Source organism: Melanerpes formicivorus, unplaced genomic scaffold (assembly GCF_026170545.1).
Source record: "Melanerpes formicivorus ecotype bairdi unplaced genomic scaffold, bMelFor1.0.p_v2 SCAF_15, whole genome shotgun sequence".
Taxonomy (NCBI): domain Eukaryota; kingdom Metazoa; phylum Chordata; class Aves; order Piciformes; family Picidae; genus Melanerpes; species Melanerpes formicivorus.
In genome coordinates this window covers 9,108,699-9,131,385 of record NW_027142367.1, presented here as the reverse complement: position 1 = coordinate 9,131,385, position 22,687 = coordinate 9,108,699, and the positions used below count along the sequence as shown (strand labels likewise).

General features: G+C 39.5%; 1 protein-coding gene across 1 annotated transcript in view; it reads left to right on the top strand.

Annotated features, from left to right (window-relative positions):
* ZNF407 (zinc finger protein 407) overlaps positions 1-22,687 on the top strand; it is a 372,851-nt gene that overhangs the window by 204,227 nt on the left and 145,937 nt on the right. The window contains exons 5-6 of the mRNA XM_068147570.1: positions 10,021-10,187; positions 16,593-16,676. Of these exons, the coding sequence (XP_068003671.1) occupies positions 10,021-10,187; positions 16,593-16,676 (251 nt within the window). The remainder of the gene's footprint in view (positions 1-10,020; positions 10,188-16,592; positions 16,677-22,687) is intronic.

Genomic DNA, 22,687 nt, shown 5'->3' with positions numbered 1-22,687 from the left:
GAATGTCTCCAGAGAGGGAGACTCCACAACCCCTCTGGGCAGCCTGTTCCAGCATTCTGTCACTCTCACAGTGAAAAACTTTTTCCTCATATTTCGATGGAACCTCCTATGCCTCAACTTTCACCCATTGCCCCTTGTCCTGTCATTTGGCATCACCAAGAAAAGCCTGACTCCATTCTCTTGGCACTCACCCTTTACATATTCATAAACATAAATACACCCCTTAGTTTGCTCTTCTCCAAATTAAATAGTCCCATCTCCCTCAGTCTTTCCTCATATGGAAGATGTTCCACTCCCTTAATCATTTTTGTGGCTCTGCGCTGGACTCTTTCAAGCAGTTCTCTGAGGTCCTTCTCGAGCTGAAAGGCCTAGAACTGGACACAATATTCCAGATATGGCCTCACCAGGGCAGAGTAGAGGGGGAGGAGAACATTTTGTGAGCTACTAGCCACACCCCTTCTAATACACCCCAGAATGTCATTGGCCTTCTTGGCCACAGAGATAGTAAATTAATTTTTATTAGTTGTGATAGCATTGGAGCTATCTGGGTTTTTTGAAAATACCTTGAAAGTGCAGTTGTCAAAATCAAAGTCTTTATTTGTCTATTTGTCAATATTGCAGCACAGGGTGCTACTGTAAATGACTCTTTGAGAAGTGTACTGTGCTGGGGAGGTTTATGAACAAACAGGGAAATTTGGGCTTCTCATGAGCAGGTGAACTTCTCATGTTGGTAGCTGAACTCAGGTTAAATTAATTACCAGACTCATTGCTGGTATGTGGATTTGAGTAAGTCTGGTATTTTGAGTAGTCTGAAGCATGGTGGCATATGTTAAATGTAATTAAGAAGCAACTGAACTGCAAGTACATACACTTCCCAGTATGTATTTAGTTAAAAGTAGGAGGAACCTTCTTTCCAGGCAAGTGTAACAGTTGTTAAAGCCTTGCTCTCAGTCACATTCTCTGCAGCCAGAGGTTCATCAGGCCATTGTAGTTCTCCAGGCTCTGTTAATCTACTTGCAATGAAGTAGGTGCTTCCAGAAGTCTTAGAGTCATAGGAGGTCAGCTGAACTTGCGTGGATTTGCAGGGGGTTTGGTGCCCAAAGGCCAGAATGGGCTTAGCCACTGTACTCCTTTGTTTCCTGTAATGCCTGATGAAACGCTGGCTTGAACAAGCAAACTAATCCTTGGTCTGTGTGGGCTGAAATCCTCCAATACTCCCACCCTTCTGTCCTACTCAGATGTATCTGTCTGATGCTAGATGAGCTCTGTGGTTCATGGAAGCAAGCCTTGATTCTCACCCTTTTCTTTTGTAAAAACTAAGGTCTGCCCTGATTTTCAGCTTCATAAAGCCATTGTACTCTCATCATCTCCAGCTACAAAAAAACAGCTGTCTCTCAGTATGTGAAGTCTTTAAAGGAATTTTCAAAGGCTGTTTCAGCTGTAAATGTAAACTCGCAGCACAAAATCCAACCCCCCAAAAATCCCTTCCCTTTCTTGTTGATACTGCTGAGTATAATGTGCTTGACATTTTTAGAAATGTGTGGCATGGTGTAGTTTCTCTGATACCATACCGCTTTGCTGTTTTACAAGCTACAGCATGTCACAGATTAAAGCTTTGTTGGATGCAACAAAGCTGGCAATAAATAAACCTCTCTGATGTCACTGTGACCTAAATTAAACTCATTCTCTTTCTTTTGTTAGCAAAAGAGTGGTTTTCATCACTTTTGAGAGACCACTGGAGTTTTAAAAAATATACTTTAATAAAGATTTGAATTTAGTCAGAAATTAATTGTGGGTCAGAGTAAGTGTCAGTATCTGCTGGTTTTTAGCCATTGTGTGCTGGGGTTTTTTTTTTGACAGAATAGAATACAAAGGACAGAAGACTTCAGCATGGTAGAAAAATCAGGAATGTGAGAACTACCAAAGTAGCTGAATGCAAATGCACAAAGAAATGCTGCTCTTATCTGTCAGTTGATGAATATACAGAACATGAGTTTTACTTTTGTTTTAAAAGTACATATGCCTGAACACAGGGGTATTTAGAAGCCTGAAAGAAAAAAAGATGATTTTGCTTAGTCAACTCTGGTAGAGTGTTGGGGTTTGTTGTGGGCTTTTTTTGTGGGGTTTTGTTTGGTTGGTTGGTTTTGTTCTGTTTTGATTTTTGGGTTGTGTTTTTTTCAAATGTTTTAATGGATGAGTCTACAGACTAGTTTGACTCTCAGACCTGGTTAGATGTCCATTCTGAAGAGGAAATGTTTAATGGGAAAACCATACTCAAGGCATAAACTATTAACTTTCCCTCTACAAAAAAGCTTGCTCTTAGCAGTCTCCTCCTGCAAATATTCATAAGAGGTTGACCCTTAAATGAGTGGGTGTTGTGTTTGAGAGAGGATGGTAGAGAAATAACTCAAAAGTATTGCATGCCTTCCATTACTTTTCAAGCATCTGAAAGTTGATTTTATTGGCTGTCTGGGTTATTTATTCTAATGACCCAGGGCGCTGTCAGTGCTTCCACTCATCTGTAAGCTACTTGTGTTATATGGTGGACACCTCCCAGACTTCAAAAGTAAAATTAATAATAATAATAATTTACAACAATTATCAAAAGTGTTGTTAAAACATAGGAACTATTTCCTCTTTGTGAAGCAGGAAACAATCACTGGTATCAAGGTGCCAATAGTTTTCAGTTCAGATACTTACCTTGTGTTCCCTTCTATTTTCAAAATATATTGAAGGAGCTTTCTAATAGCCTTGAAGACAAACAATGGTTCAATTGAAATGAAAGGAGACACTGATAAAGACAAGTTTTGCTTTAACATTTTTGAGATGTCCTGAGGATGTAAGTGACATTTTGGCATAACCTTTGGAACATACATGTGACCAGAAGGACACAGGAGGTGATTCTTCCTCTCTACTCTGCTCTTGTGTGACCCCACCTGGTGTACTGTGTCCAGTTCTGGTGCCCCCAGCATAAGAAATACATGGATCTGCTGGAGTAGGTACAGAGCAGGGCCAGAAGGATGATCAGAGAGCTGGAGAACCTCCCTTATGGGGACAGGCTGAGACAGTTGGGGCTGTTCAGCCTGGAGAAAGGGAGGCTCTGGGGAGACCTTAGATCAGCCTTTCAGTACCTGAAGGGGGTCTACAAGAAAGCTGTGAAGGGACTTTTTACAAAGGCTTGGAGTGATAGGATGAGAGGGAATGGCTTTAAGCTTGAGGGTAGATTTAGACTAGGTATTAGAAAGAAATTTTCTGCAGTGAGGGTGGTGAGACACTGGAAAAAGTTGTCCAGAGGCATTCAAGGTCATGTTGGATGAGGCCTTGAGCAACCTGGTCCAGTATAAGGTGTCCCATGCCCGGGGGATTTGACTTAGATGATCTCTAAGGTCCCTTCCAACCTAAACCATTCTATGAATCTATGTATCTAAAGGTAGTTGCATCTCACTTTCTTCAAATGTGTAGGTATTTGATAGCAGAATCTCTGTTTAGGACCACGAAGATCCTAGTGATTTGAATCCAATCTTCTAAATTCCAGTACAGTGTATACTACTTTTAAAAAATAGAGACCTGTCTTTACAAACACACAGAGGAATGTCATTCAGTTTGGTACAGACTGAATTACAGTGGGGTTTTTTTGTGGGCTTTTTTTGTTTGTTTGTTTGTTTTTTCTGCCTCTGAATGCCACCAAGTATTTGTGCTTATGCAAAATACACTTTAGAGTGTTTGGTCAAGTGATTAATTTTCTTCTACAGAATTCAAAATCTTCCATAATTTCCCAACCCCCCCAATCTAATATAAATTGATATGATTTTCTAGAACAATTTCTGGATGAGCCAAGCTTTTTCTGAGGTAAAAACATTGTCGCATGCACTGTAGTCATAACTGAGAAATTTATGATGGAGAGCAACTGATAGGGTAATTGAACTGCAAAAAAAGCCCCTTGCCTATTTTATAGCACTGTTCCATTAGATTGTGTTAAGGCAGGGTTTCTCTTCCAGCACTGTGTTCTAGAGTTCTCGAGGCAAAGAAAAAAAATGTTTGAATGAAACTGTAAGTTTTTATTGGTATAAAAGCTTTGGAATCACTACTATTACATGCAGATGTTCAGGTTTTTCTACATTATATATTTGTCCTAGTAAAAACTCACAGAGTAGTGTTAATGAAACATACCTTTATGTGCATTAAACAGTAGGCTGTGACACTATTTTAAGTGATTCTATGTTATAAAAAGCTCTGCAGCAAGATTAATGTTAGAAAATTGACAGAATATTATAACACTTCGGATTATGGTAAATTTAAAACTTTCCATTATGCCTTAATGAATACGATGGGAATCATGAGGCTGTGTCTGGTGCTTGCATCGTGTCTTTCAGCTGGCTCATATGGCTGTTTTCCTCATGTAAAGTAACCTTTAGTCCTACTTCGTTTGTACTTGATAATGTTTTTCAGTGTTTTTAATTTGGAAGATACAGATTTAAAGTGTGCTTCTATTCTGAAAAGCAATGATGTTAAAATAGTAGCAGCAACCTCACCAGGATCACTGCCTATTTGCATAGGCATAAATGCTTGGGAAGGCACCAAGACTACATTTTAACTACATTTCTCCTCAAAATGCATTGCAGAGTCAGGAGAGATACAGAAGAGTAAGGTGTGTGCTCCTCTAGCTTGTAAATCACCAATGGAATTGTTAACCAACCTGTAGCTACAGGCCTACATTTTCCTCTACTGTGCTGATTCCGTGAAGGCAACAGGCCAGTTTTGTCACTTCTGTGACAGGGTATTCAGCTCAGTGTGTTAGGACAGGTAAATTTGAAATTGGTGATATTTCAAAGCTGAAGCAAAGGTCAGAAATTGATGCACGTAGCCTATTGCTGATGTGCAAGTCAGACAGAACAATCCGAGTGTTGAGGTGATGGCAGTTGTGAAAACACTTTTTTTTTCCCTCAGAGCTGAAGAAATGAGTGCTGATAGCTGCAGAACCCCATAGTGCCATTTCTGAGGACTTTTCAGAATGTGATGTAGTCAAATTTTCAGGCCCATTGGAACGGGTGGGTTGAATGTACCATAATTTTAATTGATTTGATTTTTGCATAAATGTGATAGAACACTTCACACATTGCTCTGTTTTCCAAAGGGCATTTTGGTTTCAAGGCACAATTCACAGAATTGTCAGGGTTGGAAGGGACTTCAAGGATCATCTAGTTTGAACATCCCTGCCATGGGCAGGGACACTTTCCACTAGATCAGGTTGCCCAGAGCCACATCCAGCCTGGCTTTAAAAACCTCCAGGAATGGGGTTTCCACCACCTCCCGGGGCAACCAGTTCCAGTATCTCACCACCCTCATGGAGAAGAACTTCTTTAATGTCTAATCTAAATATACCCTCCCCTAGTTTGAATCCATTCCTGCTATCCTTTTCTGAATAAAACTGTTTTTTTTTCAAGCTCCCCTTTGCTAGGTACTCAGTTATCTATTATTTTATTTTTAAATGCTTAACACAGATACAGTTTAGTGGTGAAATTACACTTTGAAATTTATATGCATCTTTCAACAGCAGGTTGTGAGTCACCAGAATAAAGCTTTGATATATTCTTCAGACTTCAAGAACTAAGAGAAATTTATTTGCTTGTTGGATCTGAGGTTACTATATAAGGTCATGATCCAGTTTTGGTAGTCTGCAGAAATGGTATGTGGTTCAGTGTTGCTTTTAAATATGTTGCACAGCTTCATCCTACTGCTGTAGTTGCAAGACTGTTGAGAGGAAGAATATTTCCTTTCTGTACCTGTGTTTATGTTTCTGGTAGATGCTTACTATGAAAATGAGATGGAATCAGTATAGTTACATCATCAATATCATCTGTATAGTCTTTGTATAGTTATATTTGAATTAATAAGTGTCTGGATTTAATGCTGAAAAATTACAATGAAAATTTTTAAGCCCCTTTGCTGCCCATTCACATCCCCCCTTAATTTTGCATTTTTCAGGTCATGAAAATGCAACTTTCCATCCAGCTTCAGGGCCCAGGATCTATATGGTTTCCAGTGCAGACACTGTAAAATTGATGAACATCAACTGTACTTGGTTTCTATGTAACCATACTGGGAAAATGTATTATCATGAAAAATATAATATCACAGAAAATATAATATCCTGAAAAGGAAAGACCACATACACTTCATATATGCTAATTTTAGGCACACAATGTATTTTTGAGTGAAATTTCATTTTCTTATGATTTGAGATACCCTTGTTGGTTTACTCTAAGTGTTTTGATATGAATATTATGGATTAAGAGTAGGAGGTTTTAAGTAGCAGCAAGGAAGATGGCAAAAATGGGTGCTAAGGTGGAGGACTCTGAGATGATTGAACGTTGGATCAGGAATAGGCCAGGTAATGTGGAGACAGATGAGGTGATGAATTGTGGTATAAGTTTTCAGCCAAAATTGTGAGATTAACATGGCATACATTAGGTTTCTTGCACTATCATCAAATTTTGGTGAGATCTGAGGCAGTCCTTAATTCCTCTGTTGGTTCAGGTAAAGGCTAGCCCATTGCATTTTTATGAATGGTGGCAGAAATTGATGTTGGTCAGAAGTGTACTGTAGGGAAAAGCAGGATATCACAACTAAACCAGAGCTCAGTGTATAAGTTAATCTCCCAAAAGTTAAAAATTTGATGCAAGAAATGTCTGTGAAAAGCATTCTGAAGGACAAAAGTCTTCACCATATGATGCTTGGCCATCCTGCATGTTGAGTGAACCAGGATCACTATGAAAATAACCAATCCCTGTTAAACTCTGGGTGGACGCATTTATTTGCATTCCTTGTAAACCACACTCTGCTGCTGCTGCCACCAACCAGCTTGTGACAACAGGCAATGCTGCATCCTCTTCTTTAAGGAGCCATGAGTGGGTGCAAAACACCAGGAAATCAGCAGCACTGCTGTTGTTACCTTGTGCTTGAGCAAGACCATTCAACACATGTATGAAAATACAAACATGCTGTCATAAGCTTTGACCAGTACTTCTTGCATTAAATTCTGTTGCAAATGTTGGAAGTGAGCAATAGAAACCTGTTAAATACCCTCAAGTCTCAGAACACTCAGAAAAAAAAAAGCCTGATTAATTTAACAATTGTTTCTTTATAAAAAAATGCATAAATTGAAGTATCTAAGCTGCTCTACTGTCTCTGATTATGAGACTGATAGAAATCACTATTACCACTGAAGCCTCATGTGATCTTTTTCTATCTCCATTTAAGGAGACAAATAAAGAAGGAGAATGAAAAAAAGGGGGGGGGGGGTGGGGGGTGGGGAAGAGAATACAAATATAAAGGTAGCTTAAGAAAGGTCAGAAACCCTATTTGGACTGCTACCAAAGGCACACACAGGGGTTAGTTAGAGATAGAGTTGCAGCTTTAATTCTTATTTTTCTGGCTTTTGTCACTTCAAAGACAGACTCTCAGTGTTATTTTAACATTTTTATTGTGTGTGAATAATAGAGTACACATTGAGGTTCAATAGGTGCAATACTGTTAAATGTACGTCTTGGTGGATTTAAAAATGAGGGATTTATTTTGTCATTCATAAAGTTGTAATACAGTCTGGAGAAACTATTTGTTAAAAGATAGCATCTAGTTAACCTGCTTATTTATTTCTTGTAGTAGAAGGTTAGATCCACAATAAATACATGAGGAAATAAGTAGATAGGGGAATTTATCTTAGAAATAAGATCCCTGTCACGCTTTTGAAATGTGAAATGCATGAAGACCTGTCAAGGAGATATACAGACATGATATTTTTTTACTGTGCATTTGGAAGTATTTAGCTATATTTGTCATTCGCTAGTGCCACTAAGCAGTGATCAAGTGATATAGTAATTTGAGTCTGTTTTCAATTCAGCATGTATATATATTTCTTTTTTGTTACTTTTTTTTTGGCTTTAGGATATAGCAGAACCGTACACAAGCCTTCTTTATCTTTCAGTCTCTGTGAAAATAGTTTCTAGGGGAAAATTAGCATTTGTTTAAATAGGTTGCTTAACTTAGAGAATTCATTTTTAAGTATACCCTTTAAAGAAATCTTCAGTTAGCTATACTATACATACATTAAAATTGCTATATTTGTACAGCAGTTTGGGGGGAAAAAACCCTAATGAGTGCAAAATATGGTCTTAATATATTAAAACATCTAGGTTTTTTCCTTAGATTATGGGCAGTGGCATATCTGATTTTGTTAATTTTCTTGTAACTTGCTTGAAATGATGCATATTTATAAGACTGGATAAGATGGACCTCACAATGGAAACATAGGAAAAAACAGTCCAGACAAGTGAAAACATGGACATTTCTTAAGCTGTCACAGTCGCTCTTTGAAAATGGTGTAGTTATCATCACATCAGACAACCAGTTCTTACTAAAACATCACTCAATATTCTGAAATCTACCAAATACTTCACTAAATATTTTTAAATGGGAAAAACCTATTTCTAGTTGCATGAAGGCCAAATGAACTGTCCTCTCTGGTGCAGGTAGGCAAAAGAAGTGAAATCTATACTCTCCTTATAAGCCTGACCTATTGACACCCTGGTCATCTCTCTCTGTCATCACCTCGTGACCTGCACTGCATCTGCATGTCCTCTGCAGAGCACAGACTCTTGCAGCACCTCTGCCTGTATGAATTTTTCCCAGATAAGAGATTTTTTTTTTTGTAGTGTAATACTGAACACTTAAATAACAGCAGCAGTGTCAGAGTTTAGATTGTGGGGTGTGTGTTTTTTTGCTGCTGCTATTGAATTAACAGGAGTGTAGCAATAACCCCACAGTGTGCTTCCATCCTGCTAGATAAGTAAACTCACATGTATGATGAGGCTGAGCAGATTACCTTGGTATTAAAGCTTACCTGGTGCTTTACATTGTCTCCATTGAGATATCTCTGTATACACAGTCATATTTGCTTGATACCTTTTTAGGGAATTCCTCTGGTTTTGTATCTCCAGGTTTTTATATATTTGTCCAATTATTTCTTTTTCTTAGCGGGGAGACTAATTTTATTCCTGCAAAACATGACAAAACATTAAAACTGCCATGGGAGACAATAATAGAAGATTATTTGTGGCTTACAGCTCTGTGTTAATTTTTAAAAATTTGCCAGCTTAAAAATTCACATCGTATTTGAGACAGGGAGGCACAATGTGAAGGTGCAGCCTGGTGTTGACAGAGCAAGATGAGAAAGAGGGACAAAGCCCTTTCAGTTGCAGTATTACAGCTGTAAAACACAAACATCTGAATTGTGGCATCTGCTTTAACAAAAATCACAGCATGAAAACCTAGACATGAAACAAGGCTTCCTTAGATTTAGGCTGGCTTTGCGTGCTTTTACGAAGTTATCTGGCAGAGCGAAGGAGCGCGGTGGCTCTGCTCAGCAGAATGAATTGCCTTTTCTTCCCTTCCTTGCCACGACTGGGATCTTTTATGTTTCCTGTGGTAGCGCTGGGGAGGAGAAGGCATTATCAGAAAACACTTACTTCAATTTCTGCAGCCCCTTTTAAAAACTGCATTTTCGTTTCGAAGCAGTTTTTGTTTATTATCGCAACAGCGTTATTACAAGTAGTATTTCAAGCCGGCAAGGCAGCAGCAGCAGCATGGCACCGAGCAGTGTGAGTGTCTGAGTAGTTTAGTATGGATAGCTTTTCATTTAGCCTTTGCTCTGACAGCCCGTGCCCTGGATAAGTGGTGTGGGCCTGCACAGGTGAAATCTATTCTCACATTTGCCTCAGGGGTGACTGGACTGTAACAGAATTTTTCAAACCCGTTGGGCCCAACCGCAAAGCAGAGAATAAATGGCTGAAGTGCCAGGCCTCGACAGAAAAATCAATGCCTGGTTATACAGACATGACAGACCCGGTCTGCAATTCTCTTCACGAAAGTCTATGCATTTACCATGCTTCGGGTTAAAAACATGCTCCTTTGCTTGCTTTGTCCATGTAAGGGCTTTTAATTCCTCCTCTCTTGCCTACCCAGGAAATTTACATGTCACCTGTGTGACAGGAGCTTCACGGAGAAGTGGGCGCTGAACAACCACATGAAGCTGCACACAGGAGAGAAGCCATTCAAGTGCATCTGGCCCACCTGCCATTATTCTTTCCTCACAGCCTCTGCCATGAAGGACCACTATAGGACTCACACAGGTTTGAAACGTGTTTCTCCCTAAGGCTATGAGAGCAGGCTGAGGTCTGGATGGTGAAGGCAGAAAGGCAGCAACTGTTGCCATGCCAGTTAGTGAAGCCGTATCATTTTTGGAGGCTGCCTGCCTCTGCTTTTTGTTCTTGCCCAGCCAGAGTAGGGGATGAGCGTGCCATGGCCTGAAATTAGGGTTTTGACATCTGAGTTTGGTTTAATTGAGCTTCTGGAATGATCATTAAAACACAACTCATTGCTGTAGCAAAGTAAAACGTGTAAAAGTAGACGTCATCTTAGCAGCGTCTGTGATAATCCTTCAGTTATCAATTAAACAGTGGATAGAGCTGCTGGCAACTAAACCCAATCAGGTTTTATGTAAAGAAGCTCAGTTAACTGAGTACAGGTGCAGAAGAAGCGGCAGAAGTAATAAGCTCTTCAGCACTTGTTATTTTTAATAGGAATCCTCTTCTCTCCTTGCAGCCTTTGTATGTGTGTGGCACTGTATGCTGAAGTAAAATACCCTCTGAAATACAGGTTTGATTTTCTTCAGAGAACCATAATTACTAAAAAAAAATTTAGATTTGGTGATGTATTTCAGATGGGTCAAGTGAGCATTTTTGTAAAATATGTATTTAAATTTAATTGATTTAAGCTATACAGAACCCTTAGCAAGGGAACAGGCATTGTTAATTCTAGGTTTGAAGTTAAATAAAATTTTAGCTGTGACAAGTGCAGTGTCTAGAAAATAAGTGCCTGTGAAATATGCCGAAGTCCTTAAAAATACCATTCAGTGCTAATAACAGTAAATATCATTTTTCATACAACCAATATGTGACACTGGTTTCAGAAGAAATAAATGTATGGAATGCAGATTTTGAAATTCTATTAGGCTTCATATAATTATAGTACATAAAGAAAAGTGGTATAAGGTTGACATTACATTATCTGAGCTCTTCTAGGAACTTAGACATGTGTGGTTGGGAAAGTGAAAAAGAGACTTGGAAAAATCATTCTGTACTTAAAGCCTGGCCATTTTCTCACAGAGATCAAATGCAGTGTTTTAACTGGAAATAAAAACATTTGTTTATTTTTCCAAAACAGATCCTTCCCCATTTTGTAAAAATCTCTGCTACAGCTTGAAATTGTAGGTTAAAAGTTCCTCCAAAGCTGTTTGTGGGAAGCCCAGGCCTCCTTAGCTTCTTTGACAAGGGTGTTGACGATTTAAGGTCTCCAGCCTGCCCTGAGAGATCACTTATATCGAACAGCAGATGAAAAGCCAGTGCAGATGTAATTTATCGTCGGCGTTTCCTTCTAAAGAATAATTGTGGAGACTTGGCTAGATCAATAATATGGATTTTTGTTGTTAGGTCTTGTAGTCTGCACCATAATGAGAGATAGGGGACAGTGGCTGTTTTCTAATAGAAAATAAAGGATTGGTTTCCGTGTCTTTCTACATTTGAATGCAAAATGGCACACTTGAAACTAATTCAAGTTGTTAAGAAAAGGGCCATTTTCTATTGCATTTCTGCTATCATACAAACATGGCAAGGTAGATCAGCCTCCTGTACAAAAAGTGAAATATTGCCATTGCATTTTCCTAAAAGTTTAAAAAGTCACAAATTTTGAAGTTGGAATGATAAAATTGTTGAGCACATCCAGAAGAATGTAAAATGCATCTGCGTATCAATAAATACATGCCTATAACATCAAATGAAATATTATATCTAGATATGAGGGTTGCAACCCACATCAAGCTCCAGGCTAAGAAATAGTGTGCAGTTGAACTTCAAGTCACAGGTGATGAAGTTTTCTCTGTGTGTTTGTGTGGATATGTATTTAGTGCATATGCCGTGAGACGTACAAAAGTAAGTTAATGTAGTCATTAGTGTGTCTGAAAATGATTGTTGCAGAAAATCAAATGCACCACCACCTTTCCTGAGCTGAAAAAAGGGGGCAAATCTTCTCCAGTCTCCTGTTTTCAAATCCTAAGCCTCACTGACTCCCTCAAGAGCCCTGCCTTCATGAGAGCTCCCAGATCTGACCTAGAGGAATATTTAACTGGCAAATCATTTTATAGGATAGATCAATTTCCCTATTTTAAAGCTGTTGAGTGCTTTTGAATCATTTCTCTGTGGCTCAAAAAGCTGTTCAGAAGGCCCAAATATAAACTACCCAGTAAATCCATGAGCTTGCAAAGATGCTGTGGGTACTCTGTGTCCTCATTAGTGTATGAAGCTGCAGGCCATACTTGAAGTCTGCTGCTAGATGTTAAACACAACATGAGCTAATTTATGACAATATATAGATGATGAGAAATTTCTTAGTGGGCATGGAACAGCATTTAACATTAAAGTGTGAATTTTATGCTAGGGTGTTAGGCATTGCAGCTAGTTAGAAAGATTTATATTTTAAATTGATTAATTAATTAAATTAATATTTAATTATAATTAAGCATTATGTGTAGTCCTTCTATTCTTTTTCTTTGATATTTTGATGAATTGAAGTGCTACATGCTGATGATCCTGATTAAAAAAAATAAAAAATAAAAGGAAAGAGAGTGTGCAGAAATCTCTGTGTAACAGCTGTGTATAACCTCAGCAATAATATTACTGACAAACATTTGTGCACTAAGTTCAGACTTTTTTATATCGCAGTATCACAGTATCGCCATGGTTGGAAGAGACCTCGAGGATCATCGAGTGCAACCTGTAACCACAGACCCCATGACTAGACCATGGCACCAAGTGCCACGTCCAATCTCCTCTTGAACGCCTCCAGGGATGGTGACTCCACCACCTCCCTGGGCAGCACATTCCAATGACAAATGACTCGCTCAGTGAAGAACTTTCTCCTCACCTCGAGTCTAAACCTCCCCTGGTGCAGCTTGAGACTGTGTCCCCTTGTTTTGGTGCTGGTTACCTGGGAGAAGAGACCAACCCCTTCCCGGCCACAACCACCTTTCAGGTAGTTGTAGAGGGCAATGAGGTCACCCCTGAGCCTCCTTTTCTCCAGGCTAAACAATCCCAGCTCCCTCAGCCTCTCCTCATAGGGCTGTGCTCAAGGCCTCTCCCCAGCCTTGTTGCCCTTCTCTGGACACGTTCAAGTGTCTCGATGTCCTCCTTAAACTGAGGGGCCCAGAACTGGACACAGTACTCAAGGTGTGGATTTTTGCAGATCCATATTCTTCATCTGACAGTTAGGATGGGTTTCCATCTTACTTTTTCTGGTTTTGTTTTTTTTATTTTTATTTTTTTTTAATTATTATTTAATAATAAGTACAGATAGCTAGAGATGAGTCCTAAAAAGAGGCACTGAAATTATTTTGCACCCTAGATACTGTCTTGAGATACTCTCATCAGCAGACCAAATTTTCCAAGAAGACCAAAACCCTGCAAAATTTCAGTCTGCTCTTGTTCTGGTTTGAGCTAGCAGTGCAGGACAGAATGAAGAATTTACCCCAAAGGAGTAAATAAAAGCACTCACACAGAACTAGAAATTAAATAGAAATAATATTTACAAAAGGCATTAAGGGAAGAATATATATACAATCAGAATTGGTGATGGCCTAGCCCTGTTGCGTGGCAGAAAATAGATTCCTGCCAGCCAGGCCTCCCTCTCACACAGCCGAAAGCAAAAGCACCAGCTGATAGCCAAAATGCCCAGAGCCAAAGGATAGCTGACCAGAAGGTCTGCTCCTTGTATAGCAATAGGACACAGTCTCAGGCTGCGCCAGGGGAAGTTCAGGCTGGAGGTCAGGAGGAAGTTTTACACAGAGAGAGTGATTGCCCACTGGAATGGACTGCCCGGGGAGGTGGCAGAATCGCCATCACAGGAGGTGTTCAGGAGGAGACTTGACAGGGTGCTTTGTGCCATGGGTTAGTTGATTAGGTGGTGTTGGATGATAGGTTGGATGCGATGATCTTGAAGGTCTCTTCCAACCTGGTTTATTCTTCTCTTCCTCTTCTCTCTTCTCTCTTTTCTCTCTTCTCTCTTCTCTCTTCTCCTCTTCTCTTCTCTTCTCTTCTCTCTTCTCTTCTCTTCTCTTCTCTTCTCTTCTCTTCTCTTCTCTTCTCTTCTCTTCTCTTCTCTTCTCTTCTCTTCTCTTCTCTTCTCTTCTCTCTTCTCTTCTCTTCTCTTCTCCTTCTCTTCTCTTCTCTCTCTTCTCTCTTCTCCTCTTCTCTCTTCTCTTCTCTTCTCTTCTCATCTCTTCTCTTCTCTTCCTCTTCTCTTCTCTTCTCTTCTCTCTCCTCTTCTCTTCTCCTTCTCTTCTCTTCTCTTCTCTTCTCTTCTCTTCTCTCTCTTCTCTTCTCTTCTCTTCTCTTCTCTTCTCTTCCTCTTCTCTTCTCTTCTCTTCTCTCTCTTCTCTCTTCTCTCTTCTCTCTTCTCTCTTCTCTTCTCTTCTCTTCTCTTCTCTCTCTCTTCTCTTCTCATTCTCTTCTCTTCTCTCTCTTCTCTTCTCTTCTCTTCCTCTCTCTTCTCTTCTCTCTCTCTTCTCTTCTCTTCTCTTCTCTTCTCTTCTCTTCTCTTCTCTTCTCTTCTCTTCTCTTCTCTTCTCTTCTCTTCTCTTCTCTTCTCTTCTCTTCTCTTCTCTTCTCTTCTCTTCTCTTCTCTTCTTTCTCATACAGGAAAGGGAGTGGGATAACATATTACAGTATCCGATGCCTCCCCCTTGAGAATTATCACGCCTTGGGGGAATTTCATCTTTATGGTATACCAGTTAATCCTTAACCTGCAACAGCTGTTTTTGACCACATTTGGGTGCAGAAAATAGCAATACACTGTTTGCTTTATTGTGAAATGGAGATTAATATGTGCTGATCACATTTTGTAGCCTAGCTACCTGGTGGATGTTAATCAGCATTTCTATGACTCCATTTTAGAGGCAGATTTAGGTTCAAATTGCCTTGGAAACTTTGAAGGATTGTCTTGCTTGGAAACTTTGAAGGATTTTCTTTCTTTCTGTTAGCCAGAGGCCCAGGGATTCCTGCGTGGCAGTAATCAGTGGGGAACTGGGGTTTGCCTGGGAAAGTCACAAGTGGGAGAGGACAGCTGGTCTCTGCAGTGCTCTCTGGGGAGCTCCCACTCATGAGATAGTCTCCTGTTTATATTGATGGCATCCAAAGTTAACCAAGGCACTGTACGCTTCCAGGAAGCCCATGTATTAGTGTGCCTGATTATGTGGGACTAAACATGGAGGTTTCCATCCCTCTGTCTTCACAGGAGGACTTGGTAATTTGACACCTGACCTCTTAACCCAGCCATCTTTTATAGAAACTACATTTTCTTCCCCACAGGGAAGAATTTGAAGGAGACTGTTAGTGTCAATGAATTCAGCATCATTGCCCCACCAGCCCCCTCTATGCTCTTACTGGAAAAGGAGACAGTGTGGCTCCAGATGACTAATGCAGTTTGGGTTTTTTTGGGTTTTAAAAGAAATAATTTTAATTTTAGGCTTATCTTAAGTTACTGAGGTCTATATCTGAGGTTAGCGTTATTAATTTATAATGACCTTCTCTGTGGCCTTCGTGGGTTGAGATTGCTGTGCATGTTAGTACATACTGAGTAACAATATTGCTATGAAATGATAGATTGTCTTCATAGAAAACAGGGCAAAAACCTAGCCTCTATTACCAAAAAAAAATGCTAAAAAGAAAGCATTTACACACTTTTAATGAGTGTTGAGCTTGCCAAAATCTCTCAAATTGGTCCAGAGGATTGGAATGAAGAATTGTCATTTGAAGATGAACAATATGAGTTCTGCAGCAATTTCAGTAGCAATCCCCAGACCGGTTTTCTTTATCTCATGAAAACTTTAGAAACATAAACAGTGCTGAATTGCCACTGGAACTGAATAATGTGACTTTTATTGTTGCCTGGGCTCCACTGTATATTCAAAATAATTTAATACTTATTGATAAATAGAAGGTAACTAAAGTTGACTGTGATCGAGTCTGTTGAAAATTTCTCAGTACCCTTAATTTGTTGGTAAATTCAATTATTTTATTTAAGCAGAATCATATATACAATGTATTAACTTTTTTTTCCAGGCAATCTTTACTCAGCACAGAAAGGCCAGATGTATGGGAATTGTAAAAAATCAGGATATGCATAAAAACTGTTCAAGTGCATAAAGCAGCCCCATCTGGAAGACATCTAACAGAAATGAAGTTGTACAAAACCATTCCATTGATAATAAAGCTAATTTTTATGGGTCTGACAAGTATGTAATTATGTTCACTGGTGCTTTTCAGATTTTATCACAGTCAATAAACCGCAGTGGTAATTTCATTCCCATTTGACATATTTACATGGAAACATTTGATTGGAGGAATTAGTAACCCTGAAAGCCTTGATAGATATGTTTTAATGATCTGTGACCTCCGCAGTCCCTCATCTGTTTATTGTTGCAACAGGCGAGAAGTCGTTCCTCTGTGACCTTTGTGGCTTTGCCGGCGGGACACGTCATGCCCTCACCAAGCATCGGCGGCAGCACACAGGTCAGTAAAGCTGTCTTTACTCTCTGCAACATTTTCTCGAGCGAGGGAGTCCCTCTACACTGGGGAGTAACGCTGGTCAAATAGCAGGCTACAGCACAAAGAATGCCTCGGCTCCGTGCTGGCTTTTTTTGGTCGTTTTTGTCAAATCAGTATGCCCAAAGTCTGCATCAAATCTGTTAGCTGGGAGTTTGAGTAACTGTTTGGAGGAGATTGTGGGGGGCGTTATTTTTGCTGTTTTCTACGAAGGAAGTAGAACTGTAAAGACTGGCTTTCGTGTTTAAACGGATGCAATGTCTATTTTTTTTCTTTCTTTTCCTTTTTTCCCAAGGCCCAAATAGATTACCTACTGTGAAGATTTTGCAAGAGTCTGCTAGAATGTCCCTGGGTGAAAATTAGAGACTACATATAGATTAATCCATTATTTTGGACTGAGACATAGTTGAAAGCTAGTGTTGTTTCAGTTGCCCTTTTGTAATTTTAAGATAGTTTGTAATTAATAGGTGCAACTTTAAGAGTTACCACATGGTTGGCATGTAAAGCAGGATTTCTCTCCCAGAATTAGTAAAGCTTTTCTACTGCCTAGTTATAAAAAAATTAATATCAGATAAAATTAAATTGGTTTCTAGCTTCGGAAGACCAGAAAAAGTGTATTAAACATTTATTAATACATTTACCGTAATTGTGCTTTTCAGTAGTTCCTTGTAAGCATTTGATTATTTGAATAGAATTTGTTCAAACAGACACAGAAGTGTTCCTACTTAAGCCACTGTAGTTTTTGGTTTACTGACTATCATAAGAATAATGTAACATCATTAGGGATTGCTGCATGGATTAAGTGACCATTGTCTAATGTACAGTGGAAAGAAATGGCTAACAAATGAGAAGCTGTAGTTGATACATCATGAATTCTCCATGGATTATGTAAAGGAATCTCATATGGAGATTTTATTATGCTCCCTGAATAAACTAACCTTGATTCAGGACATATAACATCTAAGCACCTATTTTTCTGGAGAGCAGCTACTCTCTTTCTTAAGAGCCTGAAGCCACACTTTCCACCCATTAAGGCAACAGTATTTGGAAGACAATCTGATGCTTTCAAAAATATGAGGTTTTCAGATTGAAATGGATGAGCTATATAAAAAAATAAAAGCATAAAAAATGAAGGGCCTAATTTTGCTTGCAAGTCTAACTAGTAACCATGCATCCAGCAAGGAGCATACATTTGTGTGAGACTACAGCCACAGTCAGTTCTCATTCGCTTCAGAAAGTTTGTATTTTTAGTGTCCATGAAAAGGCATTTAGTAAATATAATAAATTCTCACAGTATTGCACTCTCTGAATGATAGCAGGTGCAATTGCAACTTCTGGCATGGAAGTTGTATGCTTTAGTTGTAACTAGCAGTTTCCATGTTTCTGAAGCTTTGTAGAATTTTCACATGTTGGCTGAAGTGTACCAAATGTAGGATAAGAATAGAAATGTTTTTGTGTGCTTTTTTTCCTTTAGCAGAAATAAGTTATTGTTATCAGCAAGATGGGAACTGCCTTTTGGTTTTTCAGTGGCCTGCCACGTGGCATGCTGGGGTCGTGCATGTGTCTAGGACTCCTAGTCAGTGCAGCCATACAGTAAACAGTCATTTCAGAGTGGAAAAGATGCTTATTCTTGTATTTATCCTTCATGACTTTATCTATTATAGGAATCCATATCTAGTTCCTCAGAAAAGAATTATTGGTTATTTATTTATATATCTGTATACATATAAGCAGATAGAAAAAATATTCTGTTTCCTGGTTCATGTGCAAAATGAGGCTGAAAATGTGGTATGTTCCTGGTGAAAAGCTGACCAGGTTTCTGGTTGCATCCTGCTCTTCTTTGCCAGTACAGACTTTTGTGCTGTGATCACAGGGATTCACAGCTTGTAGATTGTGAAGCTTGCATCTAACAGGCATAACTTTGTGTCAGGACTGGAGGTTTGTTACCACTTTGCTATTAACTTTATACTCTACAGGACAGTATCTCAGAGGCAGAGGGATCTGTCTTTTTGGTGTTTGCCTCTCTGACACAAACAATCAGAGGTGATTCTTTAGCAGAAAAATTATCTGCAGCTTCTATTTGTTTCAAAGAGAATGACACGATCCACCTTTGCCCACATTGGTGTGCTTACATGAGTTTCCATTTTTTTCATCCAGTGCACAACTTTATCTCAGTCCTTAGCTGCATTCACTCCTCTTTGTACCTGTGTTTTTTCTTCTGGGTCCCCAGTTGCACAATTTTCCCAGAGCAGAATGCCAAAGCAAATTACAATCGGGTTTGAAAGGGATAGGTATCAAAAATAGTCTAAATGGCTTAAATAATTCCCTACTGTAATACCAGCTGTCTAGGGGTCTGACACAGAACATCTTCCAATCCAAGATTTACTTCTATCACCTGTCAGAGACCCTTGATTCAAGGGCAAATGAGCAAATCCTCACATGTAGTTGAGGAGTCTTAACCGGTTTAACAAGCCTCCTCTCATCCCAGCCTCAAGGCCCAAGGTGTCCTGACACCCCAGAGAAATGTTCAGCTGCTGATAGATATTTGACACAAGAGACGACTGCCTGTAGGACCAGCCACTTAGGCTTTTAGTGCTCTCAATTCTGGTATTTCTTACTCTGTTCCTCTCTTTTCAGATGATATCATTTTTATGTACCTGGAGAAATACTTTTACCAGTGAGAAAATCAGTCTGAAGATAGGAAGATAAATAAAGTTGCAAATTTTAGTGTGGGCTGAATTTAGAATTAGTTAAATTCCACAAAGAATTTAAGTAATTATCTGAATTTTATAATTAAAAAAGGGTAAATAGCCTCCACAGCACACAGCCCCAAAGAAACATATAATAGTATGTCACTTAAAGGTTTTACCGTAGTCATGATCAGTTAGGACTTTGCATAAGAGAAAATGAGCAAGGATAACTATTTCATAATTTTAAAATTACTCTTTTATGGTTTTGTTCTGGTCTCCTTTGTCTCTCTGGCTTTTGGTATCACTATAGTTATTACCCCTTCTGCTTGTTTCCCATTAACCTCCATTTCCTGCTGTAGTAGCTGGCTCAGTCCAGCAGTGCTGATCTGTCACAGAATTTGTTCTCTTGCATTAAGTTATTTTTTTAGTGTTGGTTAGTACTCCTGCAAATTGCAAAACTCCAATCCTCACCTTCTTCACCAAGGCAGCCTACATTAGCTTCTTGTATGGTGGAATCTTTCTGGGAGTCATAGAAGTATCATAGTATCATAGTATCATTCAGGGTTGGAAGGGACCACAAGGATCATCTAGTTCCAACCCCCCTGCCATGGGCAGGGACACCCCACACTAGATCAGGCTGGCCAGAGCCTCATCCAGCCTGCTCTTAAACACCTCCAGGGACGGGGCCTCAACCACCTCCCTGGACAACCCATTCCAGGGCTTCACCACTCTCATGGGGAAGAACCTCCTCCTCACATCTAGCCTGAATCTCCCCACCTCTAGCTTCATTCCATTCCCCCTAGTCCTATCACTACCTGAGATCCTGAGAAGTCCTTCCCCAGCCTTCCTGTAGGCTCCCTTCAGATACTGGAAGGCCACAATGAGGTCACCTCGGAGCCTTCTCTTCTGCAGACTGAACAGCCCCAACTCCTTCAGTCTGTCCTCATAGGAGAGGTGCTCCAGCCCTCTGATCATCCTTGTGGCCCTTCTCTGGACACGTTCCAGCACCTTCAAATCCCTCTTGTAATAGGGGCTCCAGAACTGGACACAGTACTCCAGGTGGGGTCTCACCAGGGCTGAGTAGAGGGGGAGGATCACCTCCCTCGACCTGCTAGCCACACTTCTCCTGATGGAGCCCAGGATCTGATTGGCTTTGCGGGCTGCAAGTGCACATTGAGAGCTCATGTTGAGCTTTTTGTCCACCAGCACCCCCAGTACATTGCTGTAGCAGGGCGTTAGAGGGTGAGGAAACTTTGCACAGCAGTTCTGTAAGTTACCCTGAGCCTATGGAACATAAGAAGATTGTGTCTTTGTTCAGATAGTTTCATGAATTGTGGAAGATGGTAGCTTATATTATACAGATCACTGTTTGTATGGTCGCTTCTTCTGCTCACTCATTTCAGTCTTGCACTTCTCAAGACATTTATAGGTCAACATAATAAAGAAAGAAAATTTAATAATATATGTGTTTTTATCCAGATGAGTGACTCACTTTGCGTTTCTATTTCTCATGTGAACTGCTCTTTGACTTTAATGTGTAGTTATATTACTTGGCATTGAATTTAATGTATAATGTAGCTTCTTCCTTCAACTTCCCCACCACAGCTTAAAAAAATTATAATGTAGCACAGTAAAAAAGACTTACTACTCTTTTCAGCTGTGTTGTTTTTCCTTTTCTGTCTATGCCTGTCTATGTGTTTGCAGCAGAGTTTGGAACTTGATTATAGCAAACCTGTGGCTAAAAATAACTCCAAAAACCTGGTTATCTTAAAACTTTCTCTCTACTTAAGAGAAATTGTCTAGTGGAAGAGTTTTCTTTCCCATTTATGAGTGTATAAATATCACTCATTTTTTACTATGGGAAAGCAACCCTATAGCATCTACAGGGTTTTTCATAAGAATGCAAGTGATCAAGGTTGTACTTAATTTTATGTCTTAAATGCAAAAAAAGTTGACCAGACTTAAAGCAAACAGAATTTACTTTAATATACTTCAGGCTTCACTAGCCTTTAAGTGCTTCTCCAGGGAACAGCCTTAACAAACACTAGAAATAGTTGGAAATAAGAAAAAAATCCTGTAACGTGTAAACAGATGGCTGCATTTTGTGATCTACTCATTCCTAAAGTCACATGAAACTTACAGCATTCCTTCTGTGCTGCTCACCACATCATGTGAAAGAGAAATAGGGCTAAAAGCAATACTGTCTCACTGAGATAACTGCAGTAAGGGTTCTTCCACCTTACTACGATCTTGATTAGTTGTGTAAGACTTGCAAATTGAAGGTGCCATTTGCTTTTTACTTCTTTCCCTTCACTGGTGTGGAAGCTGGATCCTCTGTTGCGCATTCGTGTAAATGCTGTATCTAATCCATAGGTAGAAATTATCTGGACAGTTATGAGTGTAAATAAATATTTCATTTTGCCATTCACAAATCAACATCTATCACCAGGATTTATACTCTGTGTTATTTCAGTTTTCCTTTAAAATGTACACATTAAATACATAGCTACACAGAGAAATTTATGATTGCAGTAGCGTATGCGCTGCATCCTAAAAAAAAGCTTATCCTCAAAGACAGAGAACTTGAAAGAGGTAAAATCAGAGAAAAGAGGAAGGAAAGAAAAACAAAGCTGTAATTGGGAGGGGGGAAGAAGGGGAGGGAGGAGGAAAAGAAAAAAAAGCTGAGATAGATGTTATAAGAAGTTGGTTTAGTCATGAGGTCTGTAGTGACAGGTTGGACTTGATGGTCTTTGAGGTCTCTTCCAACTTTGGTGATTCTGTGATTCTGGGTGTGTGAATTGGAGAGACAAGAGAAAAGAGAAGCCTTAGTCATGATCATCTTAGAAGAGCAGAATGGGTAGAGCTCATGAGGCTAACTGGTTAGCAGCAGGTTTAATAATTGCTTTGATAAAGACTGGTATTCCCTATGATCTGACCCTTTTACCAGTTGCTTTCCCAAACTTTGCTTGTTGGAACTAAATTTTTCATTGTTTGGTGACTTAAACAACTGAGACACTTCAGAATGTGCTTGCAGTATAGTCGAAAGCCAAAACTACTTCTTTTTGAGCCACTGGTTAGGAAACACAGCTTGTTGAAAGTGCTTCTGTTAAAAACAAAAGAAACCCCTTCCCCCAAAACAGTGGATCCCTGAGCTTGGCATGTGTGTCCTCCCCTTTTTTCCCCACAGAGCTTGTTGATCATTTTGGGGCACATATGCTTCTGTTTCATGGGGTTTGTGGATAAAGTTAGAGATGATGAGGCACAGACAAGTCTTCTGTAATGGTAAGG